The sequence below is a fragment of the Dermacentor andersoni genome, chromosome 2 (assembly GCF_023375885.2).
Source record: "Dermacentor andersoni chromosome 2, qqDerAnde1_hic_scaffold, whole genome shotgun sequence".
Taxonomy (NCBI): domain Eukaryota; kingdom Metazoa; phylum Arthropoda; class Arachnida; order Ixodida; family Ixodidae; genus Dermacentor; species Dermacentor andersoni.
Genome location: NC_092815.1, coordinates 21,789,556 through 21,810,555, shown reverse-complemented (window position 1 = coordinate 21,810,555; position 21,000 = coordinate 21,789,556). Strand labels below are relative to the sequence as shown.

At 39.0% G+C, this 21,000-nt stretch overlaps 1 protein-coding gene across 4 annotated transcripts in view; it reads right to left on the bottom strand.

The window, feature by feature from the left end:
- Nucleotides 1-21,000, bottom strand: part of LOC126542781 (uncharacterized) — a 230,391-nt gene that overhangs the window by 22,862 nt on the left and 186,529 nt on the right. Inside the window, exon 5 of one of the 4 annotated variants that reach the window (XM_050189840.3) lies at nucleotides 383-4,958. The exons of 2 other annotated variants lie outside the window; for them this stretch is intronic. In XM_050189840.3, the coding sequence (XP_050045797.2) occupies nucleotides 4,447-4,958 (512 nt within the window). In that variant the 3' untranslated portion in view covers nucleotides 383-4,446. Of the gene's footprint in view, nucleotides 1-382; nucleotides 4,959-13,929; nucleotides 19,035-21,000 lie in introns of those variants that run through there. One more of the 4 variants, XM_055077436.2, reaches the window with a different exon arrangement.

The window sequence follows — 21,000 nt, the reverse complement described above, 5'->3', positions numbered from 1 at the left end:
ATTTTGACACTTCAAAAGCACCATCTGAAAATGCAAGTGCCAAAGGAAGCCAACGACTCATGTACACAAATAACATGAATGCTCACTGCGCCCACAATTAAAAAAAAGATTTCTCAAATATTTTCAGTTTTCCAGTTTTACAAATATTTGTATCTCAATGGTATGTTATTATGAAGGCTTTTGAACAAAGTGGAGAGCTGCATTTCACAATGTAAGGAAGGAAAGGAGGAAGCACTTATATTTGTTACAGTTAAGCTTTACTTCACACTGAAAATACTCTGATCTGATTTTCTAGTCAGTTACACAAATGTAATCCTGTTTCAGCAGCAAACATTCAAGCCATTTAATTTGGTGTCAGAAAAGATGAAAAGCACAGACTCACTTTATGCTTTCAAACTTTAAATAAACCTTTATTCCTTCGCAACAAAATATACTCCAGCTTTCAATTGCCAACTCAGCTAGACTATTCGTAAAGCACATCTACAAATGTAAACAAATCAACTATGAAGAATAACAATTATGATAAAATGAAAATTCCAAATAGCAAATGTATTATCAGTACATGCAAACAGAAGTCAGAGGAAGAGAAGTGAGCATCACAGCAAGAAAGCAAGAAGCTAAGTGCTGCAAACTGTCAACCACAAAAAAAAAGAAGAAGAAAAAGAGAAGAAAGATGGCAGTTACTGCTGTTATGCACAAACAGCAATGCGACAGTTACAGTGCACAAATGGGAAAATGGAAAAACATTTCTCGTAAGCACCAGAAAATGGGGATATTTTGGAGTAGAGATACTGCTGTCATAAAAACCAAGAAGAGTGTATGTAGTTAAATATCGTCATCCTAAGAATAGCTACACCATAGTTTTCTGCCAATGCAAGTAGAGTATTTAAGCACTATGGAATGTGACAGCTAAATTTTCCTCATTTGATGCTAAAATTTGCTTCTCTCTCCCAGAGAAGCCGGCATCATATATTTGTGCCAGAACTAGTGGGGAGAGGAAGAGGAAACAAATTGACACATAGCTTGGCAAACACAAATGAACTTTACCACAACCATAAATGACTTCTGCTCAAAATGAACAGTACTAACAAAGAGCAATTTACAAGGGTAGCAAACCCAGACAAGGATGCTGTCACAACGAATGGGTTGAATGCTAAAGTTCCAAATAATATGGTGTTACATGACGAAATGATCATATGATACTGCAATGCCCCTAAAAGTGAAAACCTAAATGTTCTGGCTCTACATTGTGCATGCCTGAACTAGATAATCTTTAAAAATACAAGCTTCTGTCTTATTTATTGAAACTTGCAGAAAATTCTAGCAATGTACTAGTTCACTTGAAGGCAACTTGGGGATTACTGCTTTATAGATGCAACATATTAGGAGTGAAACAATTAAACTTGGCAGATGTAAATGGCACTTTAACCTGGCAGCATCAACATTTGAGACTTCCTGCTCCAACAACACATAATGTAACCAGGCAGCATTTTTAAATGAAATAATGAAAAAATGAGATAACATTTAAAAACAAAACAAAATAAAGCACTAAAATAAAGCCTTAATGCAAGCTCAAGCTTTTATAGCTCAAGATCAGGCAGTTTTAGGCATACATTACTTAATGGTGCATTCAATGAGTGCTGAAGACTGGTCGTTCTCCAAGTAACAGACGTCCCTATGCCATGTAGCCTAATGCATATAAATGGATACTTGAATGCCCCAAAGCTACATATAGACAATGAATGCCACCACAGTGGGTGCAGAAATGTTTTGACCACTTAGCCTTCATTTAATGTGAACGAAACTTGTAAACCTGGACTGACCAGTGCACTAAGTTTACATTTTCACTCCTTCACTTCTATATATAAACTTTGTTTATAAATGATCCATGATCCATGACCCTATAACCATCCCTAGTACAATGAAATAAACCAAAATATGGGAGTCATAGAGCAGACATTATAAACTTTCATTAGCAAAAGGGAATTCTGCAGAAGCCTGTGAGGTGTAGGTACTACCACATTCAGTGTAACTTGCGAAGTGCAAGCTGCAGTCAGAGTACTCTCCAAGTAGAGCTGTGCCACTAACATGTGGCGTACTGAAACAAAAAGTGGAGAGCATTTTGCCATTCAAGAAACGTGCATCCTCTTTATACTTGTCAATCGCTTTTCTCTGAATGCAGTGTGTATAAGTATATTATGAAGCGATGATACACTGGCCATGGGAGGATAGAAACTTGCAGTGTTTCGTCATGGCATCACTGTTTTTTCGCCGGCTAGTACATTATTGATTTGTGGCAGAGGCACCCCGCATTGAAGATTATGAACACTATAGCACAGTGTATGATGTGCATTGCAGGAATGGCAAAACGCTCTCTGGATTTTTCTGGAGTGTGAATCATGTTAGTATCACTAGCCCGACCAGGAGAGTACTACGACCACAACTTGCACATTGCAAATTATACTGAATATGTAGCACCTTCATGCTTCATTCAAAAGGGTTGCCCATTTTGTGCCACATGCTTGTGAAGCAGCGTGCTTTTGTGCCGGCTTTAAAAGACTGGTCAATGTTACAAAAGAACATAAACGTAAATGTTCCTGCACTTCACCAAGATTGTGAAATTTCTTATTAGGCTTTTAACCACAGAAAAAAAGTTCCTGCTCAAGCATGGCAGCCCTGAGATCGTTTTCAAAAATTGGGTCTAGATTTACACAATAACACATGGATGATGCTGGCTACCACAAAAAAAGGCTCAAGAGATTCTACGTCTTCCAGATCAGGCGCAGTAAATAATTGCTACAGCATGAGTGTCTAGGGATTTAAAAAAATTATTACAGAAAAAATGCAACAGGCAGCGCAAATAACATTGACTAACTATCACAAAAATGGCCTTGTCCAATTTCATAAAAAGATTGAGTCCCAATATTAAGCTATGCTAAACATAATTCAATCTGTCTTCTGAAAGGTAATGCACAGGACAAGGGGCAGAAGTATCCAAAATAGAACCAACCTACAACCCATTACTTGTGTCAAAAAGTGCAAAAAATTACACAAAGAAATAACAATTTTGAAAAGAACAGACTGGTGGGCTATATGGTACTGCTTAACATGAGGCAAAGTGGAAGAGAGCACATAGGACAACAGAATTCTACTGTATTCTTAGTCTTCGTCCTGTTCTGTTGTCCTACACGCTCTCTTGCGCTTAACCTCACGTTGCACAAATTTTGACTTCCAGAACTCAAAAGCATCAAGCATAGATTGCTAAGCCGGCATATAGCCCAAAGAAAGATAAAACAAGTACTTAAAGTGTCCACAGCTCACACTGATACCATAAAATACAACAAAGTGCAACAAAGCGCATATGCTCCAAGTAGTAGAGTCATCAGTCAACTTCAAATGGTGTTAGGTATAAGCACAAGACTAAAGTCTGCATCAATGAAAAAATTTAACCTAGAACACCTGAAGCACTTCTTTTTGGTGTCATCCACATTACCAAAGATTAAAAAAACAAACAATTTAAAAGACAATGAAATGATAAATAGAAACATTATCACACTGTTTCATGCACTGTGCCACATGTGTAGATTTTATTCTTAGTTTATGCAGAATATTTCATTATGCTAAGCAAAGTGATCCTTTAGAACATATTGTCTTCGAATTAAGACAACTGCCTGACATTTATTCCCAGTAGCTAGTATAAACACTATCTTTATTTTCAACAATTTTCTGTTTGAAGGCATTTGATGATTGCACATATAGTACAAAGTGCAACTTATTTAAAGCAGCAACAATGCTACCTCTGCACATTGGCCAATAAAATATCTGCATTTAGAACAAGTTATTTTGAATGCTGAAATGTAAATGTACGTGTCAATGTTTAGTCATGCTCTCCACAAGTGGTACATCACAGTATGCATGAATATTGGTAAGCGCCTCTTGTACACCAGATGCCTCAGCGGCAACTACTACCGCAAGAAAAACAAACGTGTACTGTTCGTTGACTGTAAACTGGAGAACTTAAACATACACATGTAGCTCAGGTGCATAAGAGCAGTTACAGAGTCTTGGGTAATAACATGGCAATGCCACACTTGTGTAGCAAGCACCAGAAGAGGTACACACCCAGGTACAAAAACTGCACACACTCTGCCGTCACACTGGGATCCAGCTGAAAGCAGCAAAATAAATGTTCACATGCCGAAGTATACCTCAAGCATGGATGCCAGCACAGCCATTTCATAACACTGTGTTGCCAATGCAATAAGCTCACACTGTGGTCGATCACTAACACAAACAGCCTCACAGGAATACATGTGGACAGCAGCCCAGACACACAACCCTCATAGCTTGCAGCAGGTGAAGCAGTACACATGTGCACACACGCCATTAGTGGCACGTCGCACTGGACGGCACAAGTGTTGCTCAGCTTTCCATTCAAACATGGTGTCACAATGCCATGCTCGGCGGAGGCTGTTTGCGTCCCTTTGGGTCCACATTGAGTTGATGCACACTTCGAATATGCCGCTTGACATCATCAGGCCAGTTGAACTGCTTGGGGCAGAGGAAGCAGGGGAACTTCCGTCTTACCGGCCAGTGCAGAAGCTGGTGGCGCTTGAAGTTCGCTTTGTTGGCAAAGGTATGCAAGCAAATAGGACAGACAATACGCTTGAGTGGTGAGCGCATGGATGATTCCAGATCGTAGCCAAACTCATGGGAAGGGTCAGCTGTTTCAAACGAAGCCTCTGGAGAAGGCCCCACATGTGGCTGTCGCTGTTGGTGGAGAGGCACAGACAATGCAGACAGTGTCTGACTGGGAGACAGATGGGAAAGGTACGGAGAGTCACCCCCAGTAGCTGTAGCAAAGCCAAATTCTTCAAGAGGTTCTTCAAGAGGCTCTTCTTCGTCGGTATTGTCCGTGTCGATTTCCTCTTCCTCCTCCTCTTCATACAGTCCAAGCTCTGAAATTTTTTTTTCCTTCTGTCAGTGTTTTATTGTACTTCATGACGCAACAAAAACATACAATTTTAAAAAATTAATACAACAGATTTAGATCAATTGCTCGACACACATGAAGGCCAGTCTCCCTACTAACAACCTTAATCAAAATCATGATTAAGGCTGACCTGATGCTTCAACTGAGGACTTTGTATAGGTAGCACACCTTAAAGGTACCTTAATTAAATCACAGCTCTTGTCTCCCTATCTTTAATTCAATAATGCACTTGTGAAGCATACCTCAAGAACAATGGTAGAAAAATAGAAAGGTACCAATAATGAACCATTTCTTTCAATGTACTAGTTTTAAGTAAGACTCAAGGCATAGGCTGATACTTCAGACAATTTCGTGCAAGAAATGTAAGCAGAGCCTGTCTTTCTCTCTCCTGAATCAAAATGCAGACAAAGAAAGTACTTTCCATTATCCTTAATATAATGATGCAAAATGTATAATCAACTTTAGGTCAAAATTTTATTTTTAACAGAATTGTTAAGGGCAAGAACACAAGACCAGCCACTGACACATTTTTATCATTTGCACTTACCACATTTTATTACTATGTTTCACAGTCCATTATTTAAACTAATATGAAAACTGCTCAAAGGCAAGCATATACCCAAAGCAAATAAATGCAAGCCTTTAGTGCAGTTGATGTGAATGCCAAGTCAGATATTTCAGTGAACCTACTAGTCAGAACACTACACCGAGAGAAGTTGACAATATATTTTTAAATGTTGCATGCAACCTTCTGCGTTATGTGGAAACAGATACATATGGTGGTATTTCTACTATACAAGTTTTCTGCCGTGGATGAATTTGAAGGCTATTTGATCTGTATGGTATTGCTATTCACACGTTGACAAACAAAGTGCTTAGTGAGGAGTGTTTTGTCAAAAATCTTAACACCCACCAAAAAGTGCAGCACAAGCACGGAAAATGGATTCACTGGGCACTCAATAAAATTCCATGATTAGAAGAATAATTACCTTTTGAAATATTTAGGTATACAGACACTTACATGAGACTACAATGATGTTATAAGCATGCTATATTCTTCTCTTTCTGCAAAATATGATGTATTATTCGTTGCAAAAAATTCCACACCAAAGAGGTTATGACCAAACCGGACATTAAACCAGTGCTATGGTTGCCAGCTCTTTGCTGATCTTAGCAGTATAGAGGTATCTTAACTACATTTCTACACCCATAGTGCAGTGCCAGCAGTCATCATGCATTCTCATTATGAAACATTCAATTTTTCTGTAGTACTTTGGATATTTTGCAGCAGATAGTACAGAGCAAACCAAGTCTTCATTGGGAAAATCCAATACATATGAAAGAGCTGCATCAACTTTCAACCATCGTAAAAACTCAGCTCCACACACTGAAACTTTAGAGGACGTCAAAAGGTACATGCTTGTAGCAGAGCAACTGCATGCAGAAGAGACAGCCCTCTTCAACAACGTTACTAACCACAATGAATACACAAATGTGTTTCTAATTGCAGACACACTTTATCAGCTTAAACTTCAAAGGCGTATTCACTGGGTGCTGCTGCCAATTGTGCTATCATTTGGACAAAGTGCAATTCCTTTGAAGATGGCTTCTCACAGAGGCATATCTGAAATGGAATGCAGACAAAATGTCATTATGCACAAAATGTCAACTCATGCAAACATTTCTTTCTCACCTTTTAATTGATGTTTCAAACTTCAGGCACTCAGTGGGATTTAAAATGGAAAACAAGTAGTCAAGAATAACTGCTGTACACCAAGCTAGAATTATGGCAAGCTCCAAGGACATCTAGTTGGGGCTTGTGTGTCTATCCACAAAAATATTAGGATCTCACACACAGAAAGAAAGAGTACAAACGATTTTATTTGTCAAAAAGTGACAGAAAAAATATATAATTAACATGAGCATGCTTTCCCTCACACAGCTGTTATAAACTTTGAGCTTGTAAGCTCATCAACTTCATAAACAGAAGACACTGTTAGAGGAGTACCGACATCAAAATTTTGACTGTACTTTTTTCCCTGTAATCACCGATTATGCACCGCAGTCCATAATTTGGCAATGGCAATCTGTAACCAACCAAAAGCATTTTTTCACAACATGCTTTTGTGCTTCTCAAGCTCATGACATTGCAAACTGGGTGTAGAAATGCCAAAAGGAGCACAAGGATGGCCACTGTGACATGCAAGGGATGCAAGCATGCATACACTGCACTACAATATATAGCAAGAAATATGCAGTGAAATGTTCACTAGAACTGCATAAACAACACCAGATCTCTCATAACTTTCACATACATGCTAATCACAGCTGGTGATGTGTTTCAGGCATGGTTTCAAGCTTGATAAAAGAAAAATAATAAGAAGAAGCTTGATAATAAGAAACTGTGACATCTGTCAATGAACAACAAGTCTTTCTTTGTAATACATGTTAACTGTGGCATCATGTCAAGCAGAAAAAAGAAAAGCAATAATTTTGATGTCAGTGCTCCTTTAGATGCCCAAAAGGTGCAGTGTGAAAAATCTTTTTCATAGCAACAATGATAAAGCACCATGACATAAAAATAAATGTAAGAACTCATAAGAAGGAATAATAAAGAGACCTGAGACAATTAAATGCCACAATGAACAAATCTGAGAGTGCCATTAAAGCCATATACTTTCAAAAAGAAACTCATTCGTTTCCTAGTTTACTAAATAAAACTGTCAGTTTCTTCAATTCTCAGAGGTATTTTAGAGCAAACAACAATGCTTTTGTATCTTGACTGCACTTTGGCATGAAAAAGGGCACTACAGCACTTTACAAGCAACCATCATTTGCTAAGAAAAAAAAAAAGAAAAAAAGAAAAAGAAATTAAATATGGCTACAGAACAGTTTGCAAGGCAAACAATGAAACATTAAATAATTTAATTGACATCCTTCAAGGATGATTAACTTCTCCTGTCTAACTTGAGTCACCAGATCAACGTAAGTTCGGATCCTACCAGTTAAATGTGTCAGATTTTAAAATAAATGTTTAATAAACAGAAATCTGAGCTGTTCAAAAAAATGAGCTTCAAAAATGCTAAGATAGCTGTAACTGTTCATACAACTGGCTAACAGGTTGCTTGTGTTGATCTGTGTTTGCAAAGCATCATGGGGATGGCAAAATAACCCTCCAAACAAGTGTGAAGCCAAAGACATGTCACTAGTACTTGAGCTCCCACCCCATTTCCTACCTTACACTGAAGTGAGGTCGGTAATTCTTTGAATTACGAAGTTCACCATGTCATAAACACATTCCTAGGCCCATTCCTGCCAAAATGCCTAGTTATGTCACTGTTTACATAGGTCAAAATGCACGTGTTTCACATTTTGGTTGTTACTTAAGAGATTATTTTTGCAGTCATGTTACAAACAATGACTTTATAGTATTAGCAAGTAATGCTTTAGAAATCTGTGTGCTGCTTTCTCCAAGCAGAAAAAATACTGGCTTGTTATCTTAAAGGTTTTGCTGAAGCAGCAGCAGTTTTACAATCACAGGAAGGCAGTTCTCGTAATAACACCACTGTTTCTTGTCAGTGAACCAGCAAAAACAGCAAAAAATTAAACCAATTGCTGAAGAAACTGCACTGTATTTATACACAACCATTTCTAAAGGAACAGTTTCTAAAATGCACAACATGAAGAATATCCACACCAATTGCTGACCAGCATTAAAATGTACTATATTGTGTTCCTTAGCCATGGTGACAAGATGTGGCTCAAAAATTTGTGCAACACTGATTACTGAATAAACATGTTTATGTCAGTTATAAATGTCATAAGCATATCCATAGAGAAAAATAAAAGACAAGGAAACAAACTGGTGCTGCCTACATCATTAGACACAGTGCAAACCAAGCAGTGAAAAAAGGTGCAAAGTCCCTAGTCAAGAGCATGTTTACAGAAAGCATGTGCCTCTCTAGACAGACTTCCCCTGGAAAGTTAGCATCAAATGTGACTGCAGTTCACTATCTGAACTGCCCATTCAGGTCCATGACAACAAAATTAGCAGGTACCATGAAAATACCAGTCCCCAATCTGGCATTTTATTGCATGCACAACATTGTAGTAAGCCAGAAACATCCATTAGCTGAGGATGGAAGACAAACAAATTATGTAGTACCTTTTCTTGTGCATACACTTTACAGCACAGCTTGGCCCACGTAGCAGAAAGGCCAACATCCTGTTAACAGGCTGCCGTGCAAAAATATAGCCCGTCTTGTCTTATAATTCCTAGCCCAATAGCACTGACGATGGGCAATACATAGACAACATCAATAGAAGATACTGGCACCATGCCAAATCAGCTTGCTCATCACAACGAAAGCTAGTTCTTCAGACATTTGTTTAAACATTCAAAACTGTGCTAAAATGCTCAATGTAATTTTATGTTTTACCCTTTAAAGCAGTACTGACAGAAATTGTTTGCCATTTTTATTACTTTATTCAATAGCCCTCAACCCAGTAATTACGTTATGGGGTCTCAATTCCCTGAGAGTGCAGCAAATAATTAATTACGTTAAAGTTTCTTACGACCATTTCAAAATGCCCGCCAAAAGCAGCGTGGCTTCGGATATGAAAAAGGTTACCTACTTCGTCACCGAAACCTACTGTGGTGGTCTTGTGGTACCAGATACTACTGATCGATGCAGCCACACACTGTGGCCATGGCTGGACACTAGGGGAGAGAGCGTGTCCTCCTGCATTTTCAAGAGATGTGACCAATCAGAGGGGCCAGTTTGACAGCTCTGGCAGTTTGGCAGCCACCACAGTTATTGTATGCCCTTCGACCACCACACCCCACCACCTACACTTTCGGCGACAGGAGAAGCAACCTTTTTCATGCCTGACGCAAATGCTGCGCTTGACGAGTGTCTTGGGCAGGCCGTACAAAAGGTGCTGTAATGATTCATTTGTGGTGCCCTAGAGGAATTAAGGCTTCGTACCGAAACTATGGAGTCGACAGCTACCTAAAAAAGCAAGAAAAGGAGGACACCAAATTTTTGTGTCAGCACTCCTTTAAAAATTGACATTAAAGGAACATTAACTTTAAGTTGCGTTAGTAAATTATGCTTCTGCAATAATATGACAGCTAAGCTTATCATGAGAAAATGCTTGCTATGTAAGTGCTCCTGCAACAGATCACCATGATGTCACATATTTGGCAGCTTCGGCTTGAGTCTAGTTGATATTTTATAGATTATGGAAGATCATATTGGCTTTCCAAAGGAGCCAAAACCTCAACATAGCAAGTTTTAATAACTATCCCTGCACTAAAACAATCTAAATTAAAGAAAATACTTTGTAGTTCATAACATCATAAACAATCTAAATTAAAGAAAATACTTTGCAGTTCATAACATCATAGTGACGCGCCAGCATTGAGGTTCCCACACAAAACTCAAGAAAGGAAAGCTTGACCTTCATTTTCTCCATTAGCAATCAACCACTTCTCCACCAAATTAATGAAAATATATTTTTTAAAGAATACATTAAATCTGAACTGGTTTTTGTTTGCTCTTTAGTGTCCCTTTATTATGTCTAAGGCAAAATGAGAAACGTCCGTAGAACTTTCTAAATGTGCTAAATAGATTGACTTAATCATAAGATTGTGTAATGAACAAGTAAACCAAATATTACACCTCAACACACAATAAAAAATTAGCACCTTTGTTCAAATGAATGTGCATTTTTTTTCTTGCAACTAAATAACATCTTGCCAGCTGCCATGTTTTATAAACAATGCCGTAAACCCACTCATGCACAGCTGTTAAAAGGATGTTTCTGAAAAATTAGGGCTTCTTAAAAAAACAAATAACCTCACGAAAATGCTTATTTTCTTGCATTCACAGGAAATAAATCAGCAATAGCCCTCGTTCTCACTTATGGCACATGTAGCACAGATAAAAAATTTATCCTATTTTAGTGATGATCTACAGACCCTCGTAATTATATATCCTCACTGTGCTTTGACTCAATCATACCTAATTGCAGTGAATATATATATAAAGCTCGATCTAATGAAACCCGATTTTAAGAAGTTCCCGATGTAACGAAGAAAGTTCCATTCCCCGGCAGGTACCCATATGGTTGAATGTTATCATCAACCCAAATTAACTAAACAATCTTGACTGAAATCGATTTAACAAAGTTTTTCCTGAAATAAATGAGTAAAAAAAGCGGTGATTTCTATATAATTTTGACACAGACAGGTTCTTCTTAGAGCATGCACTCCAAAGCTACCACGTTAGGCCCCATGGTCAGATCCTGAGCTTTATTTTGACAAGGCTGCACACCGTGCCCATGCACGGAACAGCCAACTGAACACCGCCTCGGTAGGGGCGGCGGTAGTTGCTTTCGTTATTCCATGGTTCACGAGACAGATGGCTGGATTAGCAGCAAATAGAATGCCATGGTAGCTTTTGTGTGCCGCTACGTTACAATTTTAGATTTCGAAGGACTGAAAAATTCCTTCCTCAATTATACAGACTTCCCGATTTACTGAAATAATTACAGTGTGATCACCACTTCATTAAATCGAGTTTCAACTGCACTACCTTATATGCATATACCTAAAGCCACTTCTCAATGTTTCTTCTTGGCATTAGTTTCTGCATTGTTGCCCTTTATGGTCCGAAATTCACTACCAATGTTAGCAGTGGGGTGTATGTTTGGCCTGTGGAACCTGATGGCAAACAAGTTGTTGCTAAACCCTATCCATTGTACACACAGCGCCTTTATGAAAGGGAATGCACGGCAGTGTAGCCTGGGATCTGTGGCGACCACTTATTGTGCCACCACTAAGCGATTGCTAACGCCAACTACAAGTGGTGCTGTGAGCTTTCTTAACTTGACTGTAGCCATAGGTTGACATTCGTCGTACTTTGGAGTCGCATGCTGGCTGTGCCATAAGCAGCCACCATGAAGCACAGGCCACATGCTAATGCATTCCTTTTCATGAAGGTGGATTGTATACATATAGAGCGGCATCCACATCTCCATTTCCCGCTATGTTGACTTATCTGCATCACTGAGTACACATACGTTGCTTCAGCACTTGCCAATTTCTTCTGCATGTTGCACGTCATGAAATGCTCGTCCCTTTCAATAATCACTTGATGAGGCACAGCATCATGAGAGCTAGGCGCAGTGTGTGTTGGTTATTGTAGATTTCATAGGCAATTAGCTCATGCTTCTGTGGCATTTTCGAAACTCATAATATAAACTACTTGATTAAATGAGGGTCACTATCTACCTATGCGCAATGCAAAACTACAAGATGCGCTAGTGTAATTATTGCACAATGCATGCATATGCTGAGACCAACACACCGGTTGCTCTAAATGCTGCCATGTGCGCCCTCTCGAGGTTGAATTGATTGGATACCTTTCTGAAAGCCTTCAGTTACAAGGTTTGATACACTAAGGAACTCAAGTGTGTGTGTTCAAAAGACGAAACAGTGGGGAAAACAGACAAAGCGAGTACAGCAAGTTGCACACTTGAAAATGGCTACAGCCAGCTGAGAATTTACAAGCAGGAAAGTGATTAAAGTCAGCAAACAGACCTCTAGTACTTCTGAAATGGGTGAGAATATGCTTATACAGCTTCGCTGTCTTTGATGTACCAATTGTCAGGTCGGCAAACACCAGTGAAGGATTCTTTTACTGCGCCTTGATGCTGTACAAAAAGTCAGGAAGCATTTAGTTTAGCTTGATGACATTATGTGCCTCTGCATGAAAGAATGTACCACTTCTAAAATGAAAAACAAAACAAAACAAAAAAGAAATAGCTTGAAAAGCTGTCTTTGTCAAAATGTGTGTATTCTTTAGAACAAGACTTGGCACACAGCTGTCCAAGAACAGAACAGCAGTACATGAAGTATGGTCCTCAGCAAGTTCCAGAGTGCATGTTCCAGAGTGGCATTCCTGTGAAGACATCTGTGTACACAACAGGCAATAAAGCCAGTTTTGAGGATGTTTCAGTCGATATAGTGATCAGATATGTATGGAGAAAAAATCGTCACGTAATAATAATAATAATAATAATAATAATAATAATAATAATAATAATAATAATACACTCTACCCTCATTACAATGAACCTGCATACAACAGATTTTCAGATATAATGGACCATATTTCAGCCTTAGTTTGTTTTATCTGTTTTATTAATGCAACGAAGTTCGCTTCTAACAGACTATGCTACAGTGGACAATCGGCTACAGCGGACAAAATTAGCAGCAATTTTTTCCGAAATTGGGCGTACAAACATACTTTTGCCAGGTCAAAATGAGCTGACAACTGACTTGCGAAGGTCAGCTGACGATAGCGGCTCAATATCACACACGCGAGGAAGGAAGGCAGGGCAGTAGCTCGCCCTCTTTTTTCGCACGGAAGGCATGGGGGGGGGAGGGGGCGAAGAAGGAGGGGTTTTACTTCGGCAGCGGGTGCTGCTTACAGCGTGGTCACCGTATCTCGAAAGCGAACTGCGATGTGGACAAAGTGTGCCCAGAACCGGTAGCTTCGTATGTGCTGTGCTTTCGAAGTTTAGTTCGTTTTGAAGGGAGAGACAGCATGAAGGTCAATTAGCTCACTGATGCTGCCGCACTTATCTTGCTTAATTTGCTATCACAATCGATGCTTCGCCTTTCAGGCGAAACTGCGACTCTCTCTCTCTCTCTCTCTTTTTTATATATATATATATACTTTGAAAGTTTGTCACTCAGTCTTTGCAAAAAAGTTGTTAGGCATCACAGCAAAAGTTTTGGGAGTGAGGCGTTTTGAATATTACTGACTTTGGATACAACGAACGTTTTATTGTCGGATTATCAAAGTCCGTAGTAACGAGTCTAGTTAATAATAATAATAATAATAATAATAATAATAATAATAATAATAATAATAATAATAATTGACTGGAAGTTGTTTCTCACTGATCCAGTTCTAATATGTTGCACTTACAAAGCCCTTGATTGCAGTTGATGTTTAAAAGAACACTGAAGGTAAACGCAAAGTGAAGCTGAACCTGAGACACCTCATGTCTGAGGCTTGGCAACACAGATTGATGTCATTCTGTGTTGTCACAAACATTCCAGCATTTTCACATATTGGGGTCATTGTGTATTAAAAAAGTCCACAATTATTGCCAAGTTATCCTTTGTATATTAATGCAATATTCCTTTCTTGATTAATTAATGTTTAGGTAGTGTTGGCCATATTCTGCCACAATTTATGACATCATGGGAAACTGGTGGACAACCTTAGAGGTTGCGTCACCACCCACATTTTGCTTTCATGCCAATTTTTGGAATAACAAGCCTTTGTTGAAGCATACTCATTTGGGCTGGTTTGTTAATGACTTAAGCAAAAACAGCACAACGGAACAGGATGGAAAAGCGGGACAGACAGTGGTGCTGTGTGTGTCCCTTTCTTCGATCCTGTTACTTTGCACTGTTTCTGCTCAAGCCTCCATCCTAAGGAAATGTCCCTTAGCTGCTATTTGCAAGTATAAGCTACCAATCTAGTTCAACATAACATTATTTCTTTCTTGATGCTCCTTTAATGGTATTCCATGACACAAAGAAATTTTCATAGTTGCATGCGGTGTCAACTGCATCACATGCAAGGTTCTGTTGCACTTCAAAGCATTCCCAAGCCTCTTTTCATAACAGATGTAGCCTCACAGCATAGACTTGTGCATGAATTAACAGAGAGCACTTCTCATTGCATGTCGCTTGCACACTAAAAGAAAACAACAATTAGAAGTAGCCATGGGCAGGGTATGAAAATGAATAGGAAATGATAAAGCAAATAAATTATCAACAACACTACAATTGTCAGCCACATTGCAGCTATTTCAGTCTGCAATTGGGTACAAGCAATTAATGTGCAACAGTGTATTGCTGAAAAGCCCTCACCTCAAGAAGTACACTGCATCTATACTCAAAACCTACTCAGCAAGTTGCTGTGTATGCAAAAGTACCGAACCTATATCGAAGCTTAAACAAGTGCCAGAATGAGGTAATTAGCGCCTTTGTAATTGCTTGGTTGTCTACCTGAGAACATAAAGACCACTCTCTTTTTCCAGTCTGCAAAAGCAGGTTAAAATAAATGCATAACACAAAACTAGGACATCACATCAGATTCTTCAATAATCCCTGCACCGGGGCCATCACATGTAAGCAGACCCTTTACATGAGAACAAATTCGGGTTAAAGCTACTTGGGCAAGTGCTCACCTGATATAAAACATCACCATTTGCCAGAGCAGAACAACGAATGCTCACTGTTATTAAACTGGGTGCAAGCACACCATATAAAAGTTATTTTTATAAACACAGATTCACATATTCTTGAAATCTCGTCCGACAGAAGTTGGTGGATTGTGGTGTACAAATAGCAAGAATATTGCACATGAACCCAGCATGTACTGCTACTTGAACCATATTCAAATGTTTAGTATCACATTGAGTATTTCTGAATAGTTGTTTTTTAGTGAACATACAGAAAAATAGTACTGAATACACTGTTCCAAGCTGCATGTTGGATTGGTGCAACAGATGGCCGTCTGTCTGGGTGCTTCAAGTAGCCATCAACACTGACAGGAAAACTAAGCCAAACTAAGGTAACCCAAGTTAAAACAAGCAAAGCAAATTTACTCAACCTAACATGACCCCAACCTATCCAAGCTTCCCAAATATTTTATGCCTCCAAAAAATTAATTTCTATGCAACATTTTTGTCCAGTAAGCTTTTCATCTGGGTTAAATTTGGTGAAACTTGGTCTGATGAATTTCTGTCTAATGTGCTTTTTGGTGGTGAGCTTTAGTATAGTCACCTACAAACGCACCCTCACCTCACCACAGAAAGAAAAAGACGATAACAGCTGAGAAATACAATTGCTCCTTTTGAACGGATATTCACACTCTATAGGAGCTCATCGCATAATTGAGAACCACCCATCTGGAACAATCACTCTCATGGGCACCGCTTTCCGATGACATGGAGTGCAAACCCCCATAACACGGCACTGTGGGTTTAGCATTGAGGAAATTATCCACAGCGATGACTGTTCACGACTACAGCTCCTGCACATTTCAAATGTCTCAAGATGAGTGTGTTCTGCTAACACTAATTCTATGATGATACATTGGACAAGCATGCTATAAATAGTGAAAAGGCTACGAAGAAGAAACAATAAAAAGACAGGTGCAGGTTCTGTAGTCAAGAGCATTCAGTGACTGTGACAGAAGAGGTAACATATTTTATTTATTTCTTATTTGTGGCATTCATTATCCTTTAAAGAATTTCTTTGAAGCTAGTACAGAAATTGCTTAAAGACCAACATTTACATGCTGTAATGTTTTTAGACAACAGAGCTCTATCTCCTCTGCATGACTGACATTTCCATACAATTAACATAAAACACATCTAAGGACAGCTTCTGATTGGAGTACCAGTCTTTTAAAAAATTATGCAGTGTGAAATTTGCCCAGCTAGCGCAACACAGTTTTCTTTTTCTAAATAATACACTGTGATCCCACAGAGTCCTACCAATATCTTGCCATCATGTGATGTTACATGTTACATTGCAATTCACAAACAAAAATTACAAAAGAAACCTTGCAGAGCTGTGCAGTGCACTACACCAGCACGTAATCTTTCTCATTTGTGTGGATAGGCTTTAGAATATAAAACGACATTGTACCACACTACTACACATTATCACTGGCGTAGCTGCCAATGTACTGATCTTGAAATAATGCAATGTCCAAGCATTGGAACATGGAACACTCTCATGTGGCTGTCTTCATTCTGGAATGATATTCTACTCGACTTGGTACACAGATGTGCACACCAGCAGAAGTCTCATGAATTCCCAGGCTACCATAGCATACCAATAAACAAATATTTTTGGGCTCACACTATTATGCACTGATTACACAGTTTGGTGTAATCAGTGGTGTAATGCAGAACTTTGCAAATTTATGACAGTGGAACCAGAACCTGGAAACAGCTACATGCTCATGCTAATCACTGGTCAACACATTAAAAATTACGCACCCTTGCTAAATTTTTGCCAAGTAGTTGCTGTCCTGCCACTAGTGGCAAAAACAACAGGGCGGGGAGGCAGCATGGTTTTAGCTCCCAGTCCCTTCCTCAATACCAAAATAAAATCCTGGCTAAGCCACTGCTTTGTACGCTAAATCTGGCGGGCGGCCACTGATAGAGAAAGCAAGTTTAATCCCAGGCATATTTACAAGAAGCACTCGGGCAGTCCCACTGACACTCTCTTGGTAACAGATGATGTATTTTCCCTAATGAGGCTTTTGGGCTTTTGACGGCATTGACCCTTTATCTATGTGAATCCTTGGGGACTGCACGAAAAAAATATAACAAGGTTAGAAAACATGAAAGCAGGCTAAAAACAGATTGGCAATAACCCAGAAAGTTGTTTACACTAGTGCTGTATAAGCTTGCCTCATTTTTCAACGCTGGCCTTAGGCATTCATGCTGGCCTTAGAAGCATTGGTGCAGACATGCACCAACAAGCTCAGTCAACAACAGAATAGAGTACTACTAATGCTATTTCAAGCATTGAAAACAAACTAATAAGAAATTCAAGCTCTAGCCAACATTAAGTATCTAAATGTACCTGAAGGGTTTGTTTTCTTAGCTAACACTTATTTTTTCCTGCAATATGGTAAATATATGAATAATGAGGTTATACTGTTACAAGCATAATTAACTAATGGAATAAATAGCTTTTCTTTCTTTTAATCTAATATGGCAGCTTTGATTATTAGCTTTTGCTGCAATGAAGTGTTTCATCGCTATGCCACTTGGGGACTTGTGTCTGTCTCCAAAATTAGTCGACCTTCAACACCCCCAATCAATAAAGCAGTGCTGCACAATATTTCTGAAAAGCATGAGGCTCTCTCACATTACCATAATGATGCCACATGAGAGTATGATGCGTGGCAGCACAATACATGTTGGCATCAACTAGCTAGATCTTTCTCCCACTGTTTAATGCTGCCCAAAAACCACCTCTCCAAAAATAGAGCTTCTTTACACGAGCCATCCACATTAAATACAATGTTTGCACTAGGAAGTGACACTGCTAAACAAAAAACTTCCTGCACATGCTTTGCCTGTGCTATTTTTGCATTGGGAGCATGTTACCTGGAATAACTCCCACTGTTGACTGACCCTGTAATGGTTCTTACAGTTATAAGCAGCAGTGCATGTTAGGAAAGGCTCCCTTTTTTAACATTGTTTATTTCACATTCAGTCCTTGCAGAGAACAAAGACAAAATGCCAGAACCAGGACAAAAAGCCGCTTTACCAGCTGCTTGACTGACAACACCCCAATTCACCGACTGACTAAATTTAGAGGTACAGCATTATTCTAGCATCTAAAACAACATCTTTAGTTCTGAACACTTGACTGCTGTGATGTAATGTCATCATCTTGCATTGGGTGCAAAGCGTGAGAGGGCTCCAATAAGCTACCATTACTAAGACTTTAGGAAATGTAAAATTAAACCTCAAGAACAAGTATTTGGTCATAATAATATAAAGTTGTGATTGCTGGGAGTTGAACCCAGAACGTCCTGCACTTGACAAACAGGGCCTGCCTTCAGACAAGAAACCAATAGAAGGTCAAAAAAGGTAGGGAACTGCCAAGTAAATCTCGAAGTCAGTGAGCACAAAAGGCAGGCAAGCAATGCCATCAAATGCACGCAGAGCAAACAAACTGGGGCCTCAGCTGGGAGGTAGCTTTGCTTTGGTGTAGCTGAGGCGTCCAACACGACGCGTGTGAGGTGACCCGTGGGAGATGCGCAGATGCGTGGTCAGATCACTAGGCCAAGCAAATTCCTTGAAGCAAAGGTGGCAGGCATGCTTGACACGAAATGGCTGGTGCATCTCCATGTGTCGGTTGAGGCTGCCACGTGTTGAAAAAGTCCTGTTACAGGTTCGGCAAAAAGGGCCCGCCTTCCTGCAAAGCAACACGGCAACTTCAGCAACCGACGTAGCTCTAGGTTGTACTAGTTTTACAGTCTGAGGTAGCACAATATGTAAAGTAAAGCATGGCAATGCAGATTTGCTTATTCACAGAAGGCAAATTTTAGGGTGTACTATAACAACATTAACCATCTGCATACCGGAGCAACTGACAAAACTGGTATCAAATTTCCCAGAAATTTTTCAGAAATGCGGCGTGCAGACGGCCATGTTCATAGTTCAAGTGCTCAAGCAGCCATTACTAAAGACAAAAACTGCACACGACACTAATGTTCACAAGTGCCGCCACCTAGTGTCAAAAACTGCAGTTTGAAGAAAGCCGACACATATACAGTGCAAGATATCCTTCCTCATGGTGACTATACTCATCAGCAGTATAGAAAGGGTTAAACAGTAACACTACCAGCTCAAGTGCATAAAAGAAAAATTTTCCACCTCCTTGCAATAGCTGCCGTATGAAAAGTGAGCTTTTAACTCTTAGAAATATGTCTGTACTACAAGGCCTGCCTGAAAAGTATATGACCTTATTTATTTTAGAGAGAATTGCAGGGTGCAGGTTATCCATACTGTGTGACGTGGGAGGAGGTACGTGGTGTCTTTAGCAAAGGTGAGACAGCTGAAACAGCTCTTGGAGCAATTTTTGGAGCAGAAAAATCTTGATTTTGGAGCAAGATATTCTGAATTTGGAGCAGGTTAACAGCGGAAAAAAATTTTTGGAGCCACAGATTTAAAAATTTAGAGAAGCTTATTATGACTAGAACATTCCAAACTTAGAACTGCTGAATGAAGTAAGTGATCTCCTCTTTTCATTAATTCCTTCTGTCATAGAGTCGACTCAAGAGGGCACAAAATGCTTCTCTGTTCCGTGTTCTAGTGTTTTACCTGACATACAGTGAAGTCTTGAAGACCCGTTAATCCTAGCTCCTATAGTTTGAATAGCATTTTGGGTCTCGCTTTGGAGCGAGACATTTAAACTGAGAGAAAAGCTTGGTATTTTCATAATTTCATAATTTATTTATTGGTAAAAATACAGAAAATTACATGTGTGTAGTATACATAAGGAGGTCCCATAGTCCTGTTTAAGACTCTTATGATGGTGTACAATGTTTAAAGCAACAGTAGTACAGATGAGAGCTAAGAGTAATATCAAAACATGTTTATAGCACACGAGTAATAAGAACACTTGTTAACAGCATGACAGTATAAAAAACAGAATAAAATTGGAAAAAGAAACAGACAATATCAGTAAGTATTTATTATGAATGATTTAAGTTCTCTTTTAAATTGGCATAAATTTTTTGCATTTTTGATTATAAGGTGGTAGAGTATTCCAAAGCGATATTGAGGAAAATTCCAGTCTGTTTACCATAGTTAGTACACACTTTAGGTAGATGGAAATTATTAGTGAGTGCAAATCTAGTGTGACTATGAGCTATCAGACCACAACATAAGAAGCAGGTCGATGGTAGTTCCTTAGTCATATATTTGTAGAATAAAATCCCTAGATTACATTTGGCGAGTTCTGAAATGGTTAGGATGTTGTTTTCATGTAGTAGTGATTTTCCATTTGCAAAGCATGAACTGTTTGTAATAATTCTTATGGATTGGTTCTGGATTACCTGGAGGGATGCCAAGTGAGTGTTATAAGTGTTACCCCAGCATATTATGCTGTAGTTAATATGAGAGTAAATGAATGAGTGGTATAGAGAGATTATTGTACCATGTGTAAAGCAGGGATGAGTTTTAATTATAATGCAAATATCGTATGCTATTTTCTTTTTTTATGTGAGAAATGTGATCTTTACATTTCAAGTTGCAGTCAAGAGAAATCCCAAGGAAACACGAGGATGGACTGGGAGAGAGAGAGAGTGTGAGCCAAAAGTTAAATAATGTATAAAGATGCCGAATGTTGTTGATGTGAGGAAAATGCAACAAATTTA